This window comes from Ranitomeya imitator, chromosome 5 (assembly GCF_032444005.1).
Source record: "Ranitomeya imitator isolate aRanImi1 chromosome 5, aRanImi1.pri, whole genome shotgun sequence".
Lineage (NCBI taxonomy): Eukaryota > Metazoa > Chordata > Amphibia > Anura > Dendrobatidae > Ranitomeya > Ranitomeya imitator.
The window spans coordinates 439,923,787-439,946,582 of NC_091286.1; the positions used below are offsets into that span (position 1 = coordinate 439,923,787).

The following is a 22,796-nucleotide window of genomic DNA, read 5'->3' on the forward strand; positions in this document are numbered from 1 at the left end:
TATATTAGTATCCGATAATATTCTATAAGCTTCACTACAATAATCATTGTGAATTGCGATTTTGTACCACTCTGCCCCCTCCTTTATCAGCTGATCTAATTACAATGTTCGTGTTCCTGGCCAAAGACTTTAGGGCTAAATTCTCCCCAGTGGTTAAATTCCTTTTAAAATTCCCATTATTATGGTTGTTGAAATATTTCTCATTATTAGTAGATCTAGTGGTGAAAGAAGTGGATAATTTCTTAAGCTGTTTTAAAACCGTATTGTGGAATACATTGATATTGTGTCCTTTGCTCTCAAGTGGATAGAAATTTGAATTAGTGGGGACGTCCAGATGGAGAAGTTCTTAACCCCTTCCCGACCTGTGACACAGCGTATGCGTTATGAAAGTCGGTGCCAATCCGACCTGTGACGCATATGCTGTGTCACAGAATGATCGCGTCCCTGCAGATCCGGTGAAAGGGTTAACTCCCATTTCACCCGATCTGCAGGGACAGGGGGAGTGGTAGTTTAGCCCAGGGGGGGTGGCTTCACCCCCCCCGGGGCTACGATCGCTCTGATTGGCTGTTGAAAGTGAAACTGCCAATCAGAGCGATTTGTAATATTTCACCTATTATAACTGGTGAAATATTACAATCCAGCCATGGCCGATGCTGCAATATCATCCGCCGTGGCTGGAAACATTGATGTGCCCCCACCCCACGCCACCGATCGCCCCCCCCAGCCCTCCGATCTGTCCTTTAGGCTGCTCCGCTCCCCTCCGTCCTCCTGTCCGCTCCCCCCCGTGCTCTTGTCCGCTCACCCCCGTGCTCCAATCACCCCCCGTGCTCCAACCACCCCCCCTGCAGTCCGATCCACCCCCCCTGCAGTCCGATCCACCCCCCCTGCAGTTCGATCCACCCCCCGATGCTCCAATGCACCCCCCCGTGCTCCGATCCACCCCCCGTGCTCCGATTTACCCCCCCATGCTCCGATCCACCCCCCCGTGTTCCCCCCCACCCCATCATACTTACCGAGCCTCCCGTGGTCCGTGGTCTTCTTTCCTGGGCGCCGCCATCTTCCAAAATGGCGGGCGCATGCGCAGTGCGCCCGCCAAATCTGCCGGCCGGCAGATTCGTTTCAAGTGCATTTTGATCACTGCGATAAAACCTATCGCAGTGATCAAAATAAAAAAAATACTGAATGAACCCCCCCCTTTGTCACCCCCATAGGTAGGGACAATAATAAGATAAAGATTTTTTTTTTTCTTCCACTAAGGTTGGGGTAAGAATTAGGGTTAGGGTTAGGGGTAGGGTTAGGGTTAGGGTTAGGGCTAGGGTTAGGGGTAGGGGTACGGGTAGGGGTAGGGTTAGGGGTAGGGTTAGGGTTAGGGGTAGGGTTAGGGTTTCGGTATGTGCACACGTATTCTGGTCCTCTGCGGATTTTTCCGCTGCGGATTTGATAAATCCGCAGTGCAAAAACCACTGCGGATTTATGGCAGATTTACCGCGGTTTTTCTGCGCATTTCACTGCGGTTTTACAACTGCGATTTTCTATTGTAGCAGTTGTAAAACCGCTGCGGAATCCGCAGAAAGGAGCGACATGCTGCGGAATGTAAACCGCTGCGTTTCCGTGCAGTTTTTCTGCAGCATGTGTACAGCGATTTTTGTTTTCCATAGGTTTACATTGAACTGTAAACTCATGGGAAACTGCTGCGGATCCACAGCGTTTTCCGCAGAGTGTGCACATACCTTTAGAATTAGGCTATGTGCACATGGTGCGGATTTGGCTGCGGATCCGCAGCAGAGTTCCATCAGGTTTACAGTACCAAGTATACCTATGGAAAACCAAGTCCGCTGTGCCCATGGTGCGGAAAATACCACGCGGAAACGCTGCGTTGTATTTTCCGCAGCATGTCAATTCTATGTTCGGATTCCGCGGCGTTTTATACCTGTTCCTCAATAGGAATCCGCAGGTGAAATCCGCACAAAAACACTGGAAATCCACAGTAAATCAGCAGGTAAAACGCAGTGCCTTTTACCCGCGGATTTTTCAAAAATGATGCTGAAAAATCTCACACGAATCCGCAATGTGGGCACATAGCCTTAGGGTTAGGGTTGGAATTAGGGTTGTGGTTAGGGTTAGGGGTGTGTTGGGGTTAGGGTTGTGGTTAGGGGTGTGTTGCGGTTAGGGTTGTGATTAGGGTTATGGCTACAGTTGGGATTAGAGTAAGGGGTGTGTTGCGGTTAGTGTTGGAGGTAGAATTGAGGGGTTACCACTGTTTAGGCACATCAGGGGTCTCCAAACGCAACATGGCGCCACCATTGATTCCAGCCAATCTTGTATTCAAAAAGTCAAATGGTGCTCCCTCACTTCCGAGCCCCGACGTGTGCCCAAACAGTGGTTTACCCCCACATATGGGGTACCAGCATACTCAGGACAAACTGCGCAACAATTACTGGGGTCCAATTTCTCCTGTTACCCTTGTGAAAATAAAAAAATGCTTGCTAAAACATCATTTTTGAGGAAAGAAAAATGATTTTATATTTTCACGGCTCCACGTTGTAAACGTCTGTGAAGCACTTGGGGGTTCAAAGTGCTCACCACATATCTAGATAAGTTCCTTGGGGGGTCTAGTTTCTAAAATGGGTCACTTGTGGGAGGTTTCTACTGTTTAGGCACACCAGGGGCTCTGCAAACGCAACGTGACATTCCATCAAAGTCTGCATTTCAAAAGTCACTACTTCACTTCTGAGCCCCGACGTGTGCCCAAACAGTGGTTTACCCCCACACATGGGGTATCAGCGTACTCAGGAGAAACTGGACAACAAATATTGGGGTCCAATTTCACCTGTAACCCTTGGGAAAATAAAAAATTCTGGGCTAAATAATTATTTTTGAGGAAAGAAAACGTATTTATTATTTTCACGGCTCTGCGTTATAAACTTCTGTGAAGCACTTGGGGGTTCAAAGTGCTCACCACACATCTAGATAAGTTCCTTTCGGGGTCTAGTTTCCAAAATGGGGTCACTTGTGGGGGGTTTCTACTGTTTAGCCACATCAGGGGCTCTGCAAATGCAACGTGACGCCCGCAGAGCATTCCATCAAAGTCTGCATTTCAAAACGTCACTACTTCACTTCCAAGCCCCGGCATGTGCCCAAACAGTAGTTTACCCCCACATATGGGGTATCACCGTACTCAGGAGAAACTGGACAACAACTTTTGGGGTCAAATTTCTCCTGTTACCCTTGGGAAAATAAAAAATTGCAGGCTAAAAGATCATTTTTGAGAAAATAATTTTTTATTTTATTTTCATGGCTCTGCGTTATAAACTTCTGTGAAGCACTTGGGGGTTCAAAGTCCTCACCACACATCTAGATTAGTTCCTTTGGGGGTCTAGTTTCCAAAATGGGGTCATTTGTGGGGGATCTCCAATGTTTAGGCACACAAGGGCTCTCCAAACGTGACATGGTGTCCGCTAATGATTGGAGCTAATTTTCCATTTAAAAAGCCAAATGGCGTGCCTTCCCTTCCGAGCCCTGCCGTACGCCCAAACAGTGGTTTACCCCCACATATGGGGTATCAGCGTACTCAGGACAAACTGGACAATAACATTTGAGGTCCAATTTCTCCTAATACCCTTGGCAAAATAGGAAATTGCAGGCTAAAAAATCATTTTTGAGGAAAGAAAAGTTATTTTTTATTTTCTTGGCTCTGCGTTATAAACTTCTGTGAAGCAGCTGGGGGTTTAAAGTGCTCAATATGCATCTAGATAAGTTCCTGGGGGGGTCTAGTGTCCAAAATTGGGTCACTTGTGGGGGAGCTCCAATGTTTAGGCACACAGGGGCTCTCCAAACGCGACATGGTGTCCGCTAACAATTGGAGCTAATTTTCCATACAAAAAGTCAAATGGCGCGCCCTCCCTTCCGAGCCCTGCCGTGTGCCCAAACAGTGGTTTACCCCCATATATAAAGTATCGGTGTACTCAGGAGAAATTGCCCAACAAATTATAGGATCCATTTTATCCTGTTGCCCATGTGAAAATGAAAAAAATGAGGCTAAAAGAATTTTTTTGTGAAAAAAAAGTACTTTTTCATTTTTACGGATCAATTTGTGAAGCACCTGGGGGTTCAAAGTGCTCACTATGCATCTAGATAAGTTCCTTGGGGTGTCTAGTTTCCAAAATGGGGTCACTTGTGGGGGAGCTCCAATTTTTAGGCACACGGGGGCTCTCCAAACGTGACATGGTGTCCGCTAAAGAGTGGAGCCAATTTTTCATTCAAAAAGTCAAATGGCGCTCCTTCCCTTCCAAGCCCTGCTGTGCGCCCAAACAGTGGTTTACCCCTACATATGAGGTATCAGTGTACTCAGGACAAATTGGACAACAACTTTCGTGGTTCAGTTTCTCCTTTTACCATTGTGAAATCAAAAAAATTGTTGCTAAAAGATAATTTTTGTGACTAAAAAGTTAAATGTTCATTTTTTCCTTCCATGTTGCTTCTGCTGCTGTGAAGCACCTGAAGGGTTAATAAACTTCTTGAATGTGGTTTTGTGCACCTTGAGGGGTGCAGTTTTTAGAATGGTGTCACTTTTGGGTATTTTCAGCCATATAGACCCCTCAAACTGACTTCAAATGTGAGGTGGTCCCTAAAAAAAATGGTTTTGTAAATTTCGTTGTAAAAATGAGAAATCGCTGGTCAAATTTTAACCCTTATAACTTCCTAGCAAAAAAAAATTTTGCTTCCAAAATTGTGCTGATGTAAAGTATACATGTGGGAAATGTTATTTATTAACTATTTTGTGTCACATAACTCTCTGGTTTAACAGAATAAAAATTCAAAATGTGAAAATTGCGAAATTTTCAAAATTTTCGCCAAATTTCCGTTTTTATCACAAATAAACGCATAATTTATTGACCTAAATTTACCACTAACATGAAGCCCAATATGTCACGAAAAAACAATCTCAGAACCGCTAGGATCCGTTGAAGCGTTCCTGAGTTATTACCTCATAAAGGGACACTGGTCAGAATTGCAAAAAACGGCAAGGTCTTTAAGGTCAAAATAGGCTGGGTCATGAAGGGGTTAAGCTGCTCGACTATTGGTCCAGAGTTATCTATCAATATGTTAATGCATCTAGATTAACCCTGCTGTTCTGTTTAGATTTCACATACACTTGTACTGTTCCCGGTCATTTTTGACCGTCCTTATAAAATAATCATTTTTAGCTAATCTAAGTGGTTTTTTTAAACAGTTTTTGCACTATTATATTGCTTGTGAAGATGGTTGTTCAAATAACAGAAAAAAAAATAAATACAAAGCTTGTTTTATATTTTTTTTATATCCAAAAGGGAACATGGTATTTTTTCGATTTTTGTAAAAATTGATTATTTTTGCAGATAAAAAAAAAATCTTGATCTAAATGTTAACTATAAGTAATAATATCAAACATTATGTAGATATACTTTTTTCAAAGGCAGAAAAAAAAAAAAAGCTTTTTTCTCTATAAAATGGCAAAAAACGTTGTTTTTTATACACTTATACTGTTCCCGGTCATTTTTGACCGGACCTAACAAAGTTGTGATTTGTACCTAATTCAAGTGTTATTTGATTACCTGTTGCATTGTTTTACTGTATGTGAACATGGTTTTCAATAATCAGATGAAAAATTAAATCAAAAACTTTTATTTTTTGAATCAAATAAATTAACATTTTTTGCAATATTTGCTTCATATTGCACATAAAAACCTTTCTTTATTCTAAACTATATACAAACTTTTCAAAAAAAAAAAGGTTTTTTGTCAAAAACAAATGATAAATGCGATCAATGTATTACTTGCATTGATCACATGTATAATTTACATGACGCTTGCACAAGTATTTTGCACATTTGCAACACATAATATTAGATTTATGGTTACTGGACGTTGGACAGAATGAGCATCTTTTTCGCTTGCAGCTGGTTGCGATGGTGGAAGCCGTTTCAGTATCAGTGGTGGTCGAAGCTGTTGGCTCGCCGTCTCCACCATGCTCTCGAATTTGTCGGGCCACTTTTTCTGCACTCTCATTTCTTGGATTTCGTGGCCGTGTTTTTACATATGGATTAGTGAGAGACTTCCCCAATTCCTCAATAAAAAGCCGTCGTTTGTGTAATTTTTTTTCTTGCCATTTGGGGTTTATTTCCCGCCACAATACAAAGGCATTATAGGCAGATACATCGATCAGGTTGTAAAAGAGAATCATAGGCCACCTATTTGTTTTTCTTTTACATGTTTACGTGCCTACAAGCTGGTCTAATGTGTCATCAGCACCTTTAGTGGCGTTATAGTGAAGAATCATGTCTGGCTTTCTGTCATCTCTCTCACTTATTTTTGCATCATGGTGCATGGTGCTCATCATGAGGATAACTTGTTTATTTTTTTTGGGAACGTACGACACTACCGTAGTGTCCTTTGTAAAATAAAACATTGAACTGTGTACGTCTCTCTTATTGAGGATACCCTGTGGAAGTTCAGGTTTATTTTTTCGTACAGTACCCAGCATAGTTATATTGTTTTTTTGTAACATCTGCCCCAATTGGTAGGATGTGAAGAAATTGTCACAGGTAACGTTTCTCCCTTTGAGTCCATGGGTCAAGTCCAAAACTACCCTCATGCCTTGGTTTTTTTCAGGTCTTTCTAGAGGGTTTTTTCCAATATATACTTGAACATTTGCAGCATATGATGTTTTACTGTCACACAGAGTCCAGATTTTTATACCGTATTTTGCTGGTTTACTTGGAATGTATTGCCTGAATGGGCACCTGCCTCTAAATGACACCAGCTGCTCATCAACAGTGACATTTTCTACGGTATTATAACATTTTGGGAGTATCTCGACCCATTTACTCCACAAATCCCTAATTGGGGCAAGTTTATCTGTGCTTCTTCTTTCAGATCTATCCGTTTTGTCATCAAACCGTAGAACTCTGGAAATTTCGTGGAATCTTTCTAAAGACATGGTGGCCCTAAATATATGGCGCCCCGTTTCCGAATTCCACAAACTTTTAGTGGACTCTCCATATGATTTGTATACTCCAGCTAATAGAAGTAACCCGATGTAAGCATTCATAGCCGTCACATCGAAGTTCTTCCATTTATCGCCATAAACCTTTTTTCCCTCAATGTTTGTCATTTGGATAAGTATATTTTGCATGGCTATATTTATGAATAATAGGAATGCCGATTGAATGTCATCAATTCTAGCAATTGCATATCTAGTGGGACCTGGAGTATCTGTGATGACATTTGATGAAGACCTTCTACCAGTCGGAGCAGGAGGCTGCAATTTCCAAACGACATCTTTGTTTTTTTATTTGATTTCTTGCGTCAGACTGGTTGTCGGGGTTTCCACATCAGATTCACCCTCAGAATCCGAGTTCTCGGCAATATCTTCATCCTCACTAATGTTGTCCTCCTCTTCGGAGACATTTTCAGGTGGGACATCCTCGTCTGTATCGGAGTCGTTTATAAACTCCTCCAATTCAGCTTGGGTGAAGTGTCTTCTTCTCATGCTGTAAGGCATCACTGTTGAATGAAAAAATAAAATATATCCATAAACAATGAATGAAAAAAAAGTCGAAACAATTTCGCAACAATACACACAATAACGTCCCGTCACACATTGAGATATGCCCTGTGATTATGGTGCTGGAGCGTCGCAAACAAAAATGAGGCATGCACTCATTCTATCACAGCAGTGAGAATATGTACTCATAAGCAGACATTGAGTCTACACAACCCTAATGCTAACCCCCTATCATCCATTTTATCACAGCAGTGAGAATATTGAATAATTTTAGAATAAAAGAATAATTTATCTGTAACATACCTGTAAAAATGGGACTTCAGAGCTCTGACGTCTGAACCTCTGCTCACTCTGTGTTGTCTCCAGCTGAACTGAAACTCTACACTGCTATGTTATCTGTCTACAGATAAGATCAGAGCAGACACCACCCTGCAGCAGGAAAAAGCTCACAGTACAACACTTTAGGTGAATTCTGCTTAGGACAGCATTGCACAGTGTAATACTGTACAACCAGCAAACACATGGAAAATCAGAAAATCATGATTTACAATATGAAATGTTGACAACTGAATGGAACTAGATCTATATGAACAGCAGGGTAAATAAAAACCAGTGAAATAAATTGCGCATAGCTATACTGGAAGCGAATCCGTCGGCTGTATCGCAACTTGAAAATGTTAGTATGTGTAAATCTTTTCTGACCAAAAGTAGTCAGATACATTGATAAATAGTAGTAGATGCAATATATAGTTCAAAATGAGGTGATAGCACCTTTATTTTTGTCAAAAATTGTCTGGAGAGCTGAATAAAGGCCTATCGGTCATTTTTGACCGAACAGTACAAGTGTAAAAAAAATTGTACCAAATAAAGTAAACAAAAATTAAAAAAAAAAAAATTCCCACAGAGAGTACCCCCCTAATGACGAAAAGTCAGGGAGCCTCAAGTCTCAGAATCACACGCTGAATTTTTATAACATTATAGAATTTCAAAAACGGTCATTTTTGACCTAACAGAACAGCAGGGTTAAGTGAGGAGAAAATGTCTTTTTAATGTCATCTTTCTAATGAAGACTTGAAAATCTAGAAAGAGATCGAAATCTCTGATTCTATTGGTGGGGCAAAATGATAGTCCTTTGGAGAGTAGTGATTTCTCATCATTTGCTAACTCATAGTATGACGGTTGAAAATATTAGTTGTGACTATTAAATTAAACCTTTTTTGTTGTTATTAAAGTGGTTTTCCCTTTCTTTTTTTCACCCTTCATTTTTGTTTTTTTATACTTTTTTAATAAATCATGTTTATATACAGTGTAAATAATTTTCCTTGATCATTTTTCTTTCTTTGTTCTTGTTCATTGGTCAAATTAGCTCAACAGGTAAGACAAGTTGTGAGGATATAGAATATTTGAATTTTCAATGATTCTTTCATCTCTGCTCCACAACATTGAAATTGCAGCACCAAGAAGGAAAAGTTGTGGAATTATTAAAGATCGCAAGATCAATATACATGTTTATGATATGTAAATGATAAAAAATGGAAACAAACATTTAAAGATATCTTAATTTATTCAGCATCAAGTATCGGTATCAAACACAGAAATACACACACTTACATGCCTTGGCATGTTGTCAATGTTAATTCAACACCTGTCTTTTACCATCCCAGGGCACTTCACAACAATATAAACAACTAATCCCACATAATTACATGTGAGAAGAAGAAGAGATCCCAATCATGACTAATCCCACATAATTACATGTGAGAAGAAGAAGAGATCCCAATCATGATTAAAACCAATGTTTATTAATAACTAGTTAAAATCAACATCATAAAACAGCAAAAATTACCGTAGGGGGTGTACATATATATATATATATATATATGTATATATATATATACATATATATATATATATATATATATACCATATATACTCGAGTATAAGCCGACCCGATTATAAGCCGACCCCCCTAATTTTGCCACAAAAATCTGGGAAAACTTATTGACTCGAGTATAAGCCTAGGGTGGAAATGCAGCAGCTACCGGTGAATTTCAAAAATAAAAATAGATCACTATTTCCCCATAGATGTGCCATATAGTGCTCTGCACCATTCATTATTTCCACATAGCTGTGCCATATAGTGCTCTGCACCGTTCATTATTTCCCCATAGCTGTGCCATATAGTGCTCTGCACCGTTCATTATTTCCCCATAGCTGTGCCATATAGTGCTCTGCACCGTTCATTATTTCCCCATAGCTGTGCCATATAGTGCTCTGCGCCGTTCATTATTTCCCCATAGATGTGCCATATAGTGCTCTGCACCGTTCATTATTTCCCCATAGATGTGCCATATAGTGCTCTGCACCGTTCATTATTTCCCCATAGATGTGCCATATAGTGCTCTGCACCATTCATTATTTCTCCATAGCTGTGCCATATAGTGCTCTGCACCGTTCATTATTTCCCCATAGCTGTGCCATATAGTGCTCTGCACCGTTCATTATTTCCCCATAGATGCCCCATAGAAAGCTCTGCCATTGCCGCTGCTGCTGCAATAAAAAAAAAATGCCATACTCACCTTTCTTGCTTGCAGCTCCCGGCGTCTCTCTGCTCTGACTGTTCAGGCAGAGGGCGGCGCGCACACTATATGCGTCATTGTGCCCTCTGACCTGCACAGTCAGAGCGGAGAGATGCCGGGAAGATGGAGCGACGCCCGGCGTGTAGAACGGGGATAGGTGAATATGCGATACTTACCTGCACCCGGCGTCCCGCTCCTTCTCCCGGACAGCTGGTCTTCGGTGCCGCAGCTTCTTCCTCTATCAGCGGTCATCGTTACCGCTGATTAGAGAAATGAATATGTGGCTCCACCCCTATGGGAGTGGAGCCCATATTCATTTCTCTAATAAGCGGTCCCACGTGACCGCTGAACAGGGGAAGAGCTGCGGCACCCAGAGACCGTGGGACGGCAGGGGGAGAGCCAGGAGCTCCGGAAGCAGGTAAGTATGCCTCAGCGCCCTCTCCCCCTCACCCGCCGACCCTGCCACCCACCGTGACTCGAGTATAAGCCGAGAGGGGCACTTTCAGCCCAAAAATTTGGGCTGAAAATCTCAGTTTATACTCGAGTATATACGGTATATATACACACACTCAATAATATATACTAAATATTAATTTGACTGCATACAACAATACCCACACAAATAAACAATAAGATCCAGACCTAATTCCACAATAATATGCACAAATGAGCAATCTTTATATCACATAATTAATTGGTGTGGCCAGCATACCATGCCCAAACAAAACATCACATTATCTACCAATACGAAAATTATAATAAACAGCACAGTGGCCTTACGGAAAGCAGAAATGCTAATATCACCAAGTGTGCTCCAAAGTAACCATTTGTAATGGACCAGTGTTGATACTGAATATCGTACCATTCTTGACGCCCCCGGAAGAAGCAGGAGGCGAAACGCACGTCAGGGTGAGGAGACACCGATAGTACAAGGTAATATATACTTTTTTACTGCATGGTACGATATTCAGTATCCACACATGACGCTATTAGCATTTCTGCCCTCCGTAATGCCACTGTGCTGTTTGCTATAATTTTCATAGAGTCAAATTACTATTTAGTATATATTATTGAGTGTGTGTATATATGTATATGTACACCCTTGTATGGTGGTGTCCCCTACGGTAATTTTTGCTTTTTTATGATGTTGATTTTAACTAGTTATTAATAAACATTGGTTTTAATCATGATTGGGATCTCTTCTTCTTCTCACATGTAATTATGTGGGATTAGTTGTTTATAATGTTGTCAATGTTGCTATAAATGGTTCTCTGAAGAATGTTCTGCTATGCTAAATGTAAGAGAGAACTCAAATCATCAAGATCTGGTGCTGGCAGTTCCTTTTACAATTGCTACCCAGCATCAAAAGTATAAAGCGATCTGGCAATGTGTTGAAAAATGCCTACTTAGACACTTTGAAGAAATGGACATACCACTTGTTCCACAACCAAATCAAAGCAACTCCAAGCTGTTAGTGTACACGATGTAAGATGGCAGCTGGACAAGCCCTAGATGGCATATGTATGTCACACATGTGCCTAGCCTTGGTGATGTATATCCCAGAGAGAAGGCTACAGCACTGAAAGTGCTGAGACGTTTCTTTAATGGGCCCAGATTAATGAGCTGTTCATCATCTTTTTCTGGAAGTGTTACAGTCTTTTTTTGTAAAAATCCCCTCCTGTGTGAACAAAATACTTTGTGCCTATGCGTACCTTAACTGTTGCCTAGAGTTAGTAAATAGCATCAGTGGATTGAAAAATAGAGGGGTCTGTCTAATATATATTATTCCACCTCACACTATAATCCTGGAAATAGGACTAGTGTGATATTCTCTCATCAAAGCCTCTTCATGGTATGCCCACATGGTCTCCAGACCAATCTCCAGCTGTCATTGCATTCAAGATAAAAGTGTCACTAATCACCAATATCCATTGATGTCTTGGTCTGCATTTTTAAGTGGTGGCATGAGGTCTATGGAACATCTGTAGCTGGACATCTGGCTCATAGCCCAATGTTGTGCAAATGCCTTCTGGTGGTTTGTGCAGACACTGACACATTAGGCATGGTATGTGAAATCTGATTGCACTTACAGTACAGAATGAATCAATCATTGAACCATTGGTACGGCCACTTATCCAGGGTTTTAGAACCTTTTTCAATATGACAATGCAAGTCTGCATGTTGTTCATGCTACTGTGAGCTGCCTGCATAACCTAACCTTGCTTTGTCTTCCATTAAGCACATTTGGAACTTCATAAGTTGGAAATTGCAAAGGGATCTGCCAGCAGTGGATCTTGCCCAAATGCATTCAGGGTAGTAGAACATTCCCCAATCATTAATAACTTCATTGATAGCATACCAAGGCATGTAAATGCATTTAATTCTGAATGCAGTGCTCTTACTTGTTAATGAATAAATTGAGATGTTTTAAAAAATTTGTTGCATTTTTTATCATTGGCAAATAAGTTAAAATGTTATTGTCTTGTAATTTCCATATTTTAATAACTTTTCCTGAAACAGTGAGGAAAAGAGACTAGCATACAGCTACAAGATATGATGGGGAAGACCTAATCTAATACAATGTTTAAAACGGTGATGACCTTTTCTCGAGAATTTCTACAAATCAAAACACACCTTGTTCAAATTTGGTGGGACCTGCAGATTTCAGGAAATTTGACTCACATTGATTTCTCTCAACTTGATTCGATATTCTCTAATTAATTGCATTTAAAATTCATATATCCTGTATATACTGTACCTCGTTACAGAGTGCTACTGTATTCTTTGGCTTTGCAGTGGCCTCTTAATTTTTGCCATAGCTGAATATGTATATATATGATGCCTAGACATTACAGCTTTAAGATTACTTACCGTCCTCATATTAAATATTGTGGCAGCAATGGAAAGCAAGGTTATCGCAAGAAGAATTGCAGTATACTCGTAGTAGGCAATAGCAAACCATAAACTCAAAGAATAAGTTTGAAAAAGGTAATATGGATTCAAAACCTGTACAAAATAAAATAAAGGGAATAAGAATTATTGGAAAATAGTTATGTAGCAACAATGCATAGATTTACTGCATACCATTAATAGCGGACAAGCTGCTATATCCCATATAGAATTGAACAACACAGTCCTGCGGTGAAACATGCTTCATGGTCACCAACAAATCTAAGTTCTTAATACTTGAACCACTTCCCCTTGTGAAAGCAAAAGTAAAACGTGCGTCGGGGCAGTGTGGGGCGTTGCATCTCATGCACCATGGGTAAGTTGCAAATCTTACTACCAATTTGCGATTATGAGTGACATTAATATATATATATGGACACTTGTTCGCTTTTATTGTCTGACTCCTTTTTGTGAATTCACAAAATTCAAGTAATGTGTAGTTCATATTACGCCGGCACATCTACAGTTACTCTTTCTATTCTCCCTTTTACCCTCCTGATCTTCTATGTGAACTGAATTTTTTCATATGCTTTAATCTATGAACGTCTAGTTATTTACACTCGTCACCTGTTACCTATGTATATCACTTCAGTACTTTCAGGTGATTTTTACTCATATGCATGCTATCTTTGATGGATCGGAATGCCCCTTTATATTTGTTGTCCCTATTTTGGCAATATTCCATATACTGTTGAATAGCAGAGTGGTGTAGTGAAATGTGCTTCATGGTCACTAAGAAATATAAGCTCCGAAAACTTTTTTTTGACAAAAGTAGAGAATGAAAGTATGACATCAATATTATTAACTCGTAAGAATGGAAATGAGTGTTTATAAATCTGCACTGCCAATGGTCCAGAATTAATTAGGAAACCGGAAAGGATTAAATTTCGTTTTTACTTGCAAATGCAGTTAGTCCAGATAAAGAAGTATGTGTTAGGGGTCAAGTTCCTGCCTCTGAACAGGGGGATTCTCAAGCCATCTCCGCTGCAGTCTCCCATTCTTCTCCAGCCACAGTGGAGCCTGGCTAAGCGGACACATCGTTCCCAGTGTCTGACTCAGTCTGATACGGTGCGGATGATTACTGCTGCATTTCCAGGCTCAGCCATTGTAGTCAGTACTGGTCAGCGGCGAGCAGACGTCTCTGGGACTAAGTCCTGCTTTTCCCTTCTGAGCATGCCCAGGGAAAGACCTATCATTGGAGGTCGGGGGTCACATGCTCAGGTACTGCAGCAGCTCCAATTGGTCCTCTAGGAAGGTCCTGAAGTTGCTCAGGTACCGTAGCAGCTCCCATTGGTCCTCTAGGAAGGTCCTGAAGTTGCTGCAGCTATAAAAGGTTTGCATGGCTGCACGGCCATGCGCTAGTTATGAGCTCAGCGCCAGTGTGGTCATGCTTGCATGTGGTCAGGGTTTGGCTGAAATAAGCCCCTAGAACACCGGCACCTCCGGTGAGGAGTTTGTGTATGTGGATTCAGGGTTTGGCTGAAATAAGACCATAGAATACTGGCACCTCCGGTGAGGAGTTTTGTGTGTGCTATGCTGTCTGCATGACCACTGTCGGCTCTATTAGGTAGCTGTTCCCCTGTGAGGTTAACAGGGCATTCTCTTTCTCTAGCGAATCTGTGAATTAACAGAGTTCGCTTATACTGCCATATAGTACTGTCTTTTACTAGCAGCAGGTTCTCTCCTGCACGGTGGACCCCGGGTTGCGAACGCACCTACTACTCAATAAATATATATATATACTCGGTGCGATCCACCAACCCTAACAGTATGTTTACTTCAAAACGCGTTGCTAAATAAAAATCACATTTAAACCTGTCCGGTCTCCTACTCGATTCTGGACCATTGGCAGCATGGATTTATACCCTCTCACTTCCAGTCTCAGAAGTTTATCTTTATTGTGGATCTGCAGCAGCCAGCTTTCTAAGCTGATATGGGATGACTCTCACAACCCCATAAAGTGAGCATGATTCACTTTTTACTTTCCATTTTTAACCCAAATAGGAAACTATTGTGCTAATTGTCTGTCCAGTTTTTTTCTACTCATCAATATGATTAAAACATTATATCTGGGCATTGTACAACTAGCAATTATCTGCTATTCTTATGAATTGAAGCACTTCTGTCAAGGAATGTAACAACCCTACAGAGGATTGGACAGCGGACGGCACAACACAAACTCAACGGGATAGAAATGGGGAGAGGAAGGCCCTACGGATAGGGAATGAGGGATGGATACTTCCTGAGCTCCAACCTGAGCCTGTCCCTGCACTCCTCTAATACCTTAAGTGGGGCCTTCCCCCGCTGCCATCAGGAACCTCATCCCTCACTGCCACCTCGCACTGCCCTGGGTAGTGCACTGGCTGGCAAGGGTGCTAGCCTCACCAGTGCAGATGGTACAACACAGGGGACAGAGACAAACATGGAACAGACAAGGAAAAAACACCAAACTTAGCTTAACAACTTTCTCTGCTGCAAATCACTGCACAGCCGAAGAAAAGCACTCGGACCAACTCCATGAAACCAGCTGATTCATCACTGCAGTCAGAGAGCTCCTTACTTGAGGCTTGGTCAACACAGATTGCTCTATCACCAACAGTCAGCTGAACCATCAGGTGACTATTTAAAGGATGGTGTGAATGGTCACCACCCACATCAGCTGACTGAGCAACTCTGCAATTACAGCACACAGCCAGCAAAGGAAACTGACATTAACCCCTTATGGTCTGAAAGCTACATTTAAGTCAGAGTGGAACCAGAACTGCCATGCATTCAAAAGTGTAACATGACAGTTTCCTTTTGAGATGTTAATCTGAAGTGATCTAATACAATGTCACAGGTCTATCTTAATTTGGGCAATCTACAGTGACACACAAAAGGTGAAAAATTACAGGTGAAGAAAATGAATTATGAAATAGGCTCTAGGGTCACAAAAAGGGCAAATAGAAGCAAACAAACACCCACAAAGCCTTAGTTTTTACTAAGTATGTGCAATTTCCCTATTGCAAAATTTCTGAGTACATTAATGGCAGTCTGAATTTTTTAATACAAATCTTATATACAGTGCCTTGCGAAAGTATTGGGGGCCTGGAACTTTTCAACCTTTTCCCACATATCATGCTTCAAATGTAAATTTTTGGTGCAGAATCAACAAGTGGAACACAATTGTGAAGTTGAACGAAATTTATTGGTTATTTTAAATTTTTGTGGAAATTCATAAACTGAAAAGTGGGGCGTGCAATATTATTCGGCCCCTTTAACTTAATACTTTGTTGTGGCACCTTTTGCTGCGATTACAGCTGCAAGTCTCTAGGGATATGTCTCTACCAGTTTTGTACATCGAGAGACTGAAATTGTTGCCCATTCATCCTTGACAAACAGCTCGCGCTCAGTGAGGCTTGATGGAGATCGCTTGTGAACAGCAGTTTTCAGCTCTTTTCACAGATTCTCGATTGGATTGAGGTCTGGACTTTGACTTGGCCATTCTAACACCTGGATACGTTTATTTGTGAACCATTCCATTATAGATTTTGCTTTATGTTTGGGATCATTGTCTTGTTGGAAGACAAATCTCCAGTCTCAGGTCTTTTGCAGACCCCAACAGGTTTTCTTCAAGAATGGTCCTGTATTTGGCTCCATCCATCTTCCCATCAATTTTAACCATCTTCACTGTCCCTGCTGAAGAAAAGCAGGTCCAAACCATGATGCTGCCACCACCATGTTTGACAGTGGGGATGGTGTGTTCAGGGTGATGAGCGGTGTTGCCCTTACACCAAGCATATCTTTTGGCATTGATGCCAAACAGTTCGATTTTGGTTTCATCTGACCAGAGCACCTTCTTCCACATGTTTGGTGTGTCTCTCAGGTTGCTTGTTGCAAACTTTAAACAACACTTTTTATGGATATTTTTGAGAAATGACTTTCTTCTTGCCACTCTTCCATAAAGGCCAGATTTGTGCAGTGTACGACTGATTGTTGTCCTATGGACAGACTGTCCCACCTCAGCTGTAGATCTCTGCAGTTCATCCAGAGTGATCATGGGCCTCTTGGCTGCATCTCTGATCAGTCTTCTCCTTGTTTGAGATGAAAGTTTAGAGGGACGGCTGAGTCTTGGTTGATTTGCAGTGGTATGATACTCCTTCCATTTCAATATGATCACTTACACAGTGCTCCTTGGGATGTTTAAAGTTTTGGAAATCATTTTGTATCCAAATCTGGCTTTAAACTTTTCCACAACAGTATCACGGACCTGCCTGATGTGTTCCTTGGTCTTCATGATGCTCTCTGTGCTTCAAACAGAACCCTGAGACTATCACAGAGCAGGTGCATTTATACAGAGACTTGATTACACAGAGGTGGATTATATTTATCATCATAGGCATTTTGGACAACAATGGATCATTCAAAGATCCACAATGAACTTCTGGAGTGAGTTTGCTGCACTGAAAGTAAAGGGGCTGAATAATATTGTACGCCCCATTTTTCAGTTTTTGAATTTCCACAAAAATTTAAAATAACCAATAAATGTCATTCAACTTCACAATTGTGTTCCACATGTTGATTCTTTACATTTGGTATCTTTATATTTGAAGCATGATATGTGGGAAAAGGTTGAAAAGTTCCAGAGGGCCAAATACTTTCGCAAAGCACTGTTATACTATTGAGTTCTATGTTTAGGCTTTGCTTTAACCTGGCTGATATAAAAGATGGTGATAATAATTACAGGGCAGCAAATGGAAATTTTAATATCACAAATATTTAAAAGGGTCATATAGTCAATTAAAATGCTTTTGCAAACTATATTTGCGCTATAAAATATCCAAAGAAATCATCACCCCCTGAATGAATGCTGCAGCCAATCAAGTTGTCATTTGGGAGGTTTTGCAGGGTTGTGAGAAATTCACAAAAAATTAGCAAATTGATCTACAACATCACTGAACATGCTACTGATTTAAAATCTGCTTTGCAAGTAAATTTTCATGATGATTTTTTCAGCAGCAAGTAGATGAAATTTAGGAAAACCTCATCCTTTTTCTTGTAATAATAATAATAAATAAATAGTAATTAAAATTTTTGGTGTCGAGTTCCTGCCTCTGCACAGGGGGAATCTTGAACCATCTCCGCTGCGGTCTCCCATTCTTCTCCAGCCACAGTGGAGCCTGCTCAGCAGAGACAGCAGTCCCAGCGTCTGGCTCAGCATGATACTGGACGACTAGTTACTGCCACCCTTCCAGGCTCTGTCTTTGTAGGCTGCAGTGATCAGCAGCGAGCAGGTCTTTCTGGGACTAAGTCCTGCTTTTTTCATACTGAGCATGCCCTTGGGACGACCTCCCATTGGAGGTCGGGGGTCACATGCTCAGGTCCAATTGCGGCTCCTATTGGTCCATCTGGTCTTGTAGCACTGCTGATATAAAAGGTTCGCATGGCCATGCGCTAGTGTACATTTGAAATCGTGTGTGTGTTGATGAGTGAAAGTTGTTCATTTATCATCCCCTCCCTTGTGTATGACTGCTCGTGTAAGGTGGATGTCTGCTATCTAGTGCCCGGCTAAGCTATCGGCACAAAAACACATGAAACAGCGTCTAATTGCTGTGACCGCCAGTGCGGCGCCATGCTCTATTAGAGTGCTTTCCTATCCCAAGTCTGGGTGGTTAGTGGCGTCCGCCGGAGTGGCACAGCATGTACTCTTGTGCATATAAGTTACCTTTTCTGTTACTCTGATACCCCTATTGTGGTGTTGAGAGCAAGAAGTCTACACGAACTCTAATCCTGTGTCCTGGGATAGAATTCTGTGACTCTTTGCTTGCACTCTTTGTGCAGTACCGTGGCCCTGTGACGCAACAGGGTTCGCTTCCTTCATACAGAGTGAAGTTATCCCATGTGTGTATCCACATAGTACCACCATGTAGTCTGTCATTATGGTTCCGTCTCTGCACGGTAGACCCCGGGCTGCGAACGCACCTCATACCTTCTCTCTAATTATTTGGTGCCTTCCGCTAGCCCTAACATTAAATAATTAAATAAATAGTAATAAAAAATAATAATAATAATAATTTTATCTTTATAGCACCGACATATTCCACAGCACAAAACTGGTACTGAAATTAACTACATGTTTTCTGCCTCAAAACTTTGAATGATAAAATCCACAGCATTTCTGTCCTGTAATTTACAAAGTGAAGAACAGTATTATGAGCAAAGAAATATAAATCCCTCACCTCTTTGAAAAGCAGCTTCCAGATTGGAGTAACTTCTACCTCAAGTTTGTTCAATCCACATATTAGTTTTCTGTATTTCAAAATTAAGTATAATGAAATATTGACATATTAGTAAATCTTGAACAACAAAGTAACAAACATCTAACACAAAATGTTGTAATGTAATGTCTACACATACCGGATTTCCTGCTCTTCTTGAGATAAACCAGAGCCAAACCTTGCTTGTATATCTGAACAAGAGTATTCATCTTCTAGAACCCTAAGGAAAAAAGGAAAATTATTCTCAAATTTATTACAAAATAAATAAAATACAAATCAGGACAATAACAAATTAAAAAAGTATATATTTTTAAAATATTATTATTTTTTTTCAATATAGACAAACATTTGCTTGAATAACTTTTGTGCTTTGTTTGACCAAAGACAACTTTTTGGTAAATCTGTTTGTCATTGGCCCTTCTTAAATATTATATATTTCTTAGACTTACCCAATTTTTTGAAAATTTCCTTCTAATGTGTTCCAAACATATCTGATTTTCTGTACTCTTAAACAGCGCACCTAAAAAAAAAGAATTGATATAAAATATAGACTCTGTACTGCTAATTAGACACACCACCAGTGGACCCTCAGTGCATCTCCAGGCAGATTTACAAATTATTTCTACACTAGATTTTTGATGATGGTCACATCAGGTCTCTATAAAAAAGGTAACATTTTATTGGGTGCAAGCCCTGAAACAGCCATATTTCTACTTCTTTATGTAAAAAATGTTCTGTACAGGTTGACTTCAACATCATAGCAGGGCGCATTATTTTATTATTCCATCAGGGGAGTAACGGCCGGGCCCATGGACGATAGGGGCACACGATACCAGCTCTATTTCCAACCTGAATGGGTGTTCTCCATGTTACCTACACAAGCCTCCAGCCTTTCAGACGTCAGAATGTGGTGCAATGACATCACTGCAAAACTACGTCAAAATTGGAGGAAAAAGAAGATGCTGCTTTTTGTGGGAGCAGAGATATGTGAGAAGAATCTTTTTTATGCCAGGAAGGGGGGCATTAATACTATACTAGAGCAAGGATGGGGGAAATATTACAGTATTGGGGCCAAAATTAAAGACATTATTAGTGTATAGGACCAATTGGCAGGCAATATTACTGTATGGGGTCAACTGGGAGACGTTATTATTATTATTATTATATGAGGTCAATTGCCTGGACATTATTACAATATAGTTCCAATTTGGGATATTATTACTACATGGGGTCAATTGAAAGACATTATTACTATATGGGGCCAATTGGGGGAAATTATTATTGTATAGAGTCAATTGGGGATGTTATTACTTTATGGGGACAATTGAGGAACACTATGCATATATAGTATAGGGGCCAGAATAGGTGGCACTATCACTTTACAATGAGGGTTATTGATAATGTTCCTCATTGTGGTCCAAACAATACTACTATTACAAATACTGCTGTATTTGAGTATAAAGGCAGAAAGTACTACATTCTGGGAGCATAAAGGGGAATTTACTAATTTATGGGTGCCACATACTGAGATAAATGGAGACATCATCTGTGAGTCACTGGATTTACTTGTACTATATACTTTTACACTATCTACAGAGCTCCTGTGTATATTTATCACTAGTGTATATATTAATGTTAGCACAATCATTTTTGTTAAAGATAAGTGTGGTGATGTTATTTTGTCAGTATGTGGTGGTAATATGTGGCCTGGCCATCGTGTGGCAGTATTTATCCAACTTATATGGCATTATTGAGATATTGCTCACAGTAAAGTGAATATTGCTCAGTAACAGCATGGAAGTTATATTCAGACTTTATATGGCGATAATTAGGGATGAGCGAGTATATTTGTTACGTTTCGGTACTCCGCTAGTAATGCGGCACTCGCAGTACTCGAAATCTAGCGAATATTTCACTACTCACCTCAAAATATTCATATCTCCCGCCCAGCATTAGCCAATGACAGTAATGCCGTAGCCTTCTTGTTGTGGGTGGCATTACTGTGATTGGCTGGCTGCGCAGCGTCATAGATGAGTCATCCTAGTAGGCTATGAGTCATGGGCTCTATAAAAGCCCTGCCGGCTCCATTTTCTGCACATTGCATCCAAAACACAGCTAGTGTTAGGCTATGTGCACACGTTCAGGTTTTTTCGCGGTAAAAACGCTATAAAAACTCATTAAAAACGCATACATTATGCATTCTATCATTTAGAATGCATTCTGCATGTTATGTGCACATGGATGCGTTTTTTTCCGTGAAAAAAACGCATCGCGGTAAAAAAATGAGCATGTTCATTATTTTTGCGGATTTTCTGCGTTTTTCCAGCAATTCTATGCATTTTGGAAAAAACGCACAAAAAACGCACAAAAAAACGCGTAAAAACCGCATCAAAAACGCGTCAAAATCGCGGTAAAATCGCGGTAAAAACGCATGCGGATTTCTGGCAGAAATGTCCGGTTTTTGTCAGGAAAATTTCTGCAAGAAATCCTGACGTGTGCACATACCCTTAGAGTAGGGAGAATAAAAAAAAACACAAAAGCTCTTGTGAGAGCTATTCTAGTAGTAGGTGACTGTGGTAGCACAGGGAGACAGGCAGGAGAGTTACAGTACATATATAGTACCTCAATATCTCAGCTCCTGCTGAAAGTACTGTATAAGGTCAATGAGTAGTGACAGTTTTTCCAGCTATTTTTGGGGTCACATTTACCCCTGCAGGCTAATTTTTTTGCTTTTGCAGTGCTGTTTGCACACCGAATGGCACGCACGTTGCTGCACAACTGACATGCAGCCAGCAACATTGTCTTCTGTTGTGACTGGCGAGCAAAATATTCGGCGTTAAACTCAAGTACATTTTTTTGCCTTTATGGTGCTGTTTGCACACCGAATAGCACCCATGTTACTGCACAACTGGTGTGCATCCAGCTCCGTTGTCTTCTGTGGTGACTGGCGGGCAAAATATTCGGCGTTAAACTCAGGTACATTTTTTTGCCTTTACGGTGCTGTTTGCACACCGAATAGCACGCACGTCACTGCACAACTGACAAGCAGCCAGCTCCGTTGTCTTTTGTGGTGACTGGAATGCAAAATATTCAGTGTTAAACTCAGGTAAATTTTTTGTCTTTACGTAGCTGTTTGCACCCCGAATAGCACGTACGTCACTGCACAACTGACAAGCATCCAGCTCCATTGTCTTTTGTGGTGATTGGCAAGCAGAATATTCGACAATAAACTCAGGTCAGTTTTTTTTGCCTTTATGGAGCAGTTTGCACACCAAATAGCATGCACATTGCTGCGCAACTGACACGCACTCAGCTCCGTTGTCTTCTGTGGTGACAGGCAAGCAAAATATTCAGCGTTAAACTCAGGTAAATTTTTTGTCTTTACGGAGCTGTTTGCACACCGAATAGCACACACGTTACTGCACAACTGACACGCAGCCAGCTCCGTTCTCTTCTGTGGTGACTG

General features: G+C 40.8%; 1 protein-coding gene across 2 annotated transcripts in view; it reads right to left on the minus strand.

The window, feature by feature from the left end:
* Positions 1 to 22,796, minus strand: part of LOC138638122 (probable cation-transporting ATPase 13A4) — a 492,614-nt gene that overhangs the window by 283,964 nt on the left and 185,854 nt on the right. For both annotated transcript variants that reach the window (XM_069727146.1, XM_069727145.1), the window contains exons 4-7: positions 19,780 to 19,850; positions 19,470 to 19,550; positions 19,292 to 19,361; positions 12,996 to 13,130 (exon numbers count right to left, since the gene is read on the minus strand). In XM_069727146.1, coding sequence (XP_069583247.1) covers positions 12,996 to 13,130; positions 19,292 to 19,361; positions 19,470 to 19,550; positions 19,780 to 19,850 — 357 coding nt within the window. The remainder of the gene's footprint in view (positions 1 to 12,995; positions 13,131 to 19,291; positions 19,362 to 19,469; positions 19,551 to 19,779; positions 19,851 to 22,796) is intronic.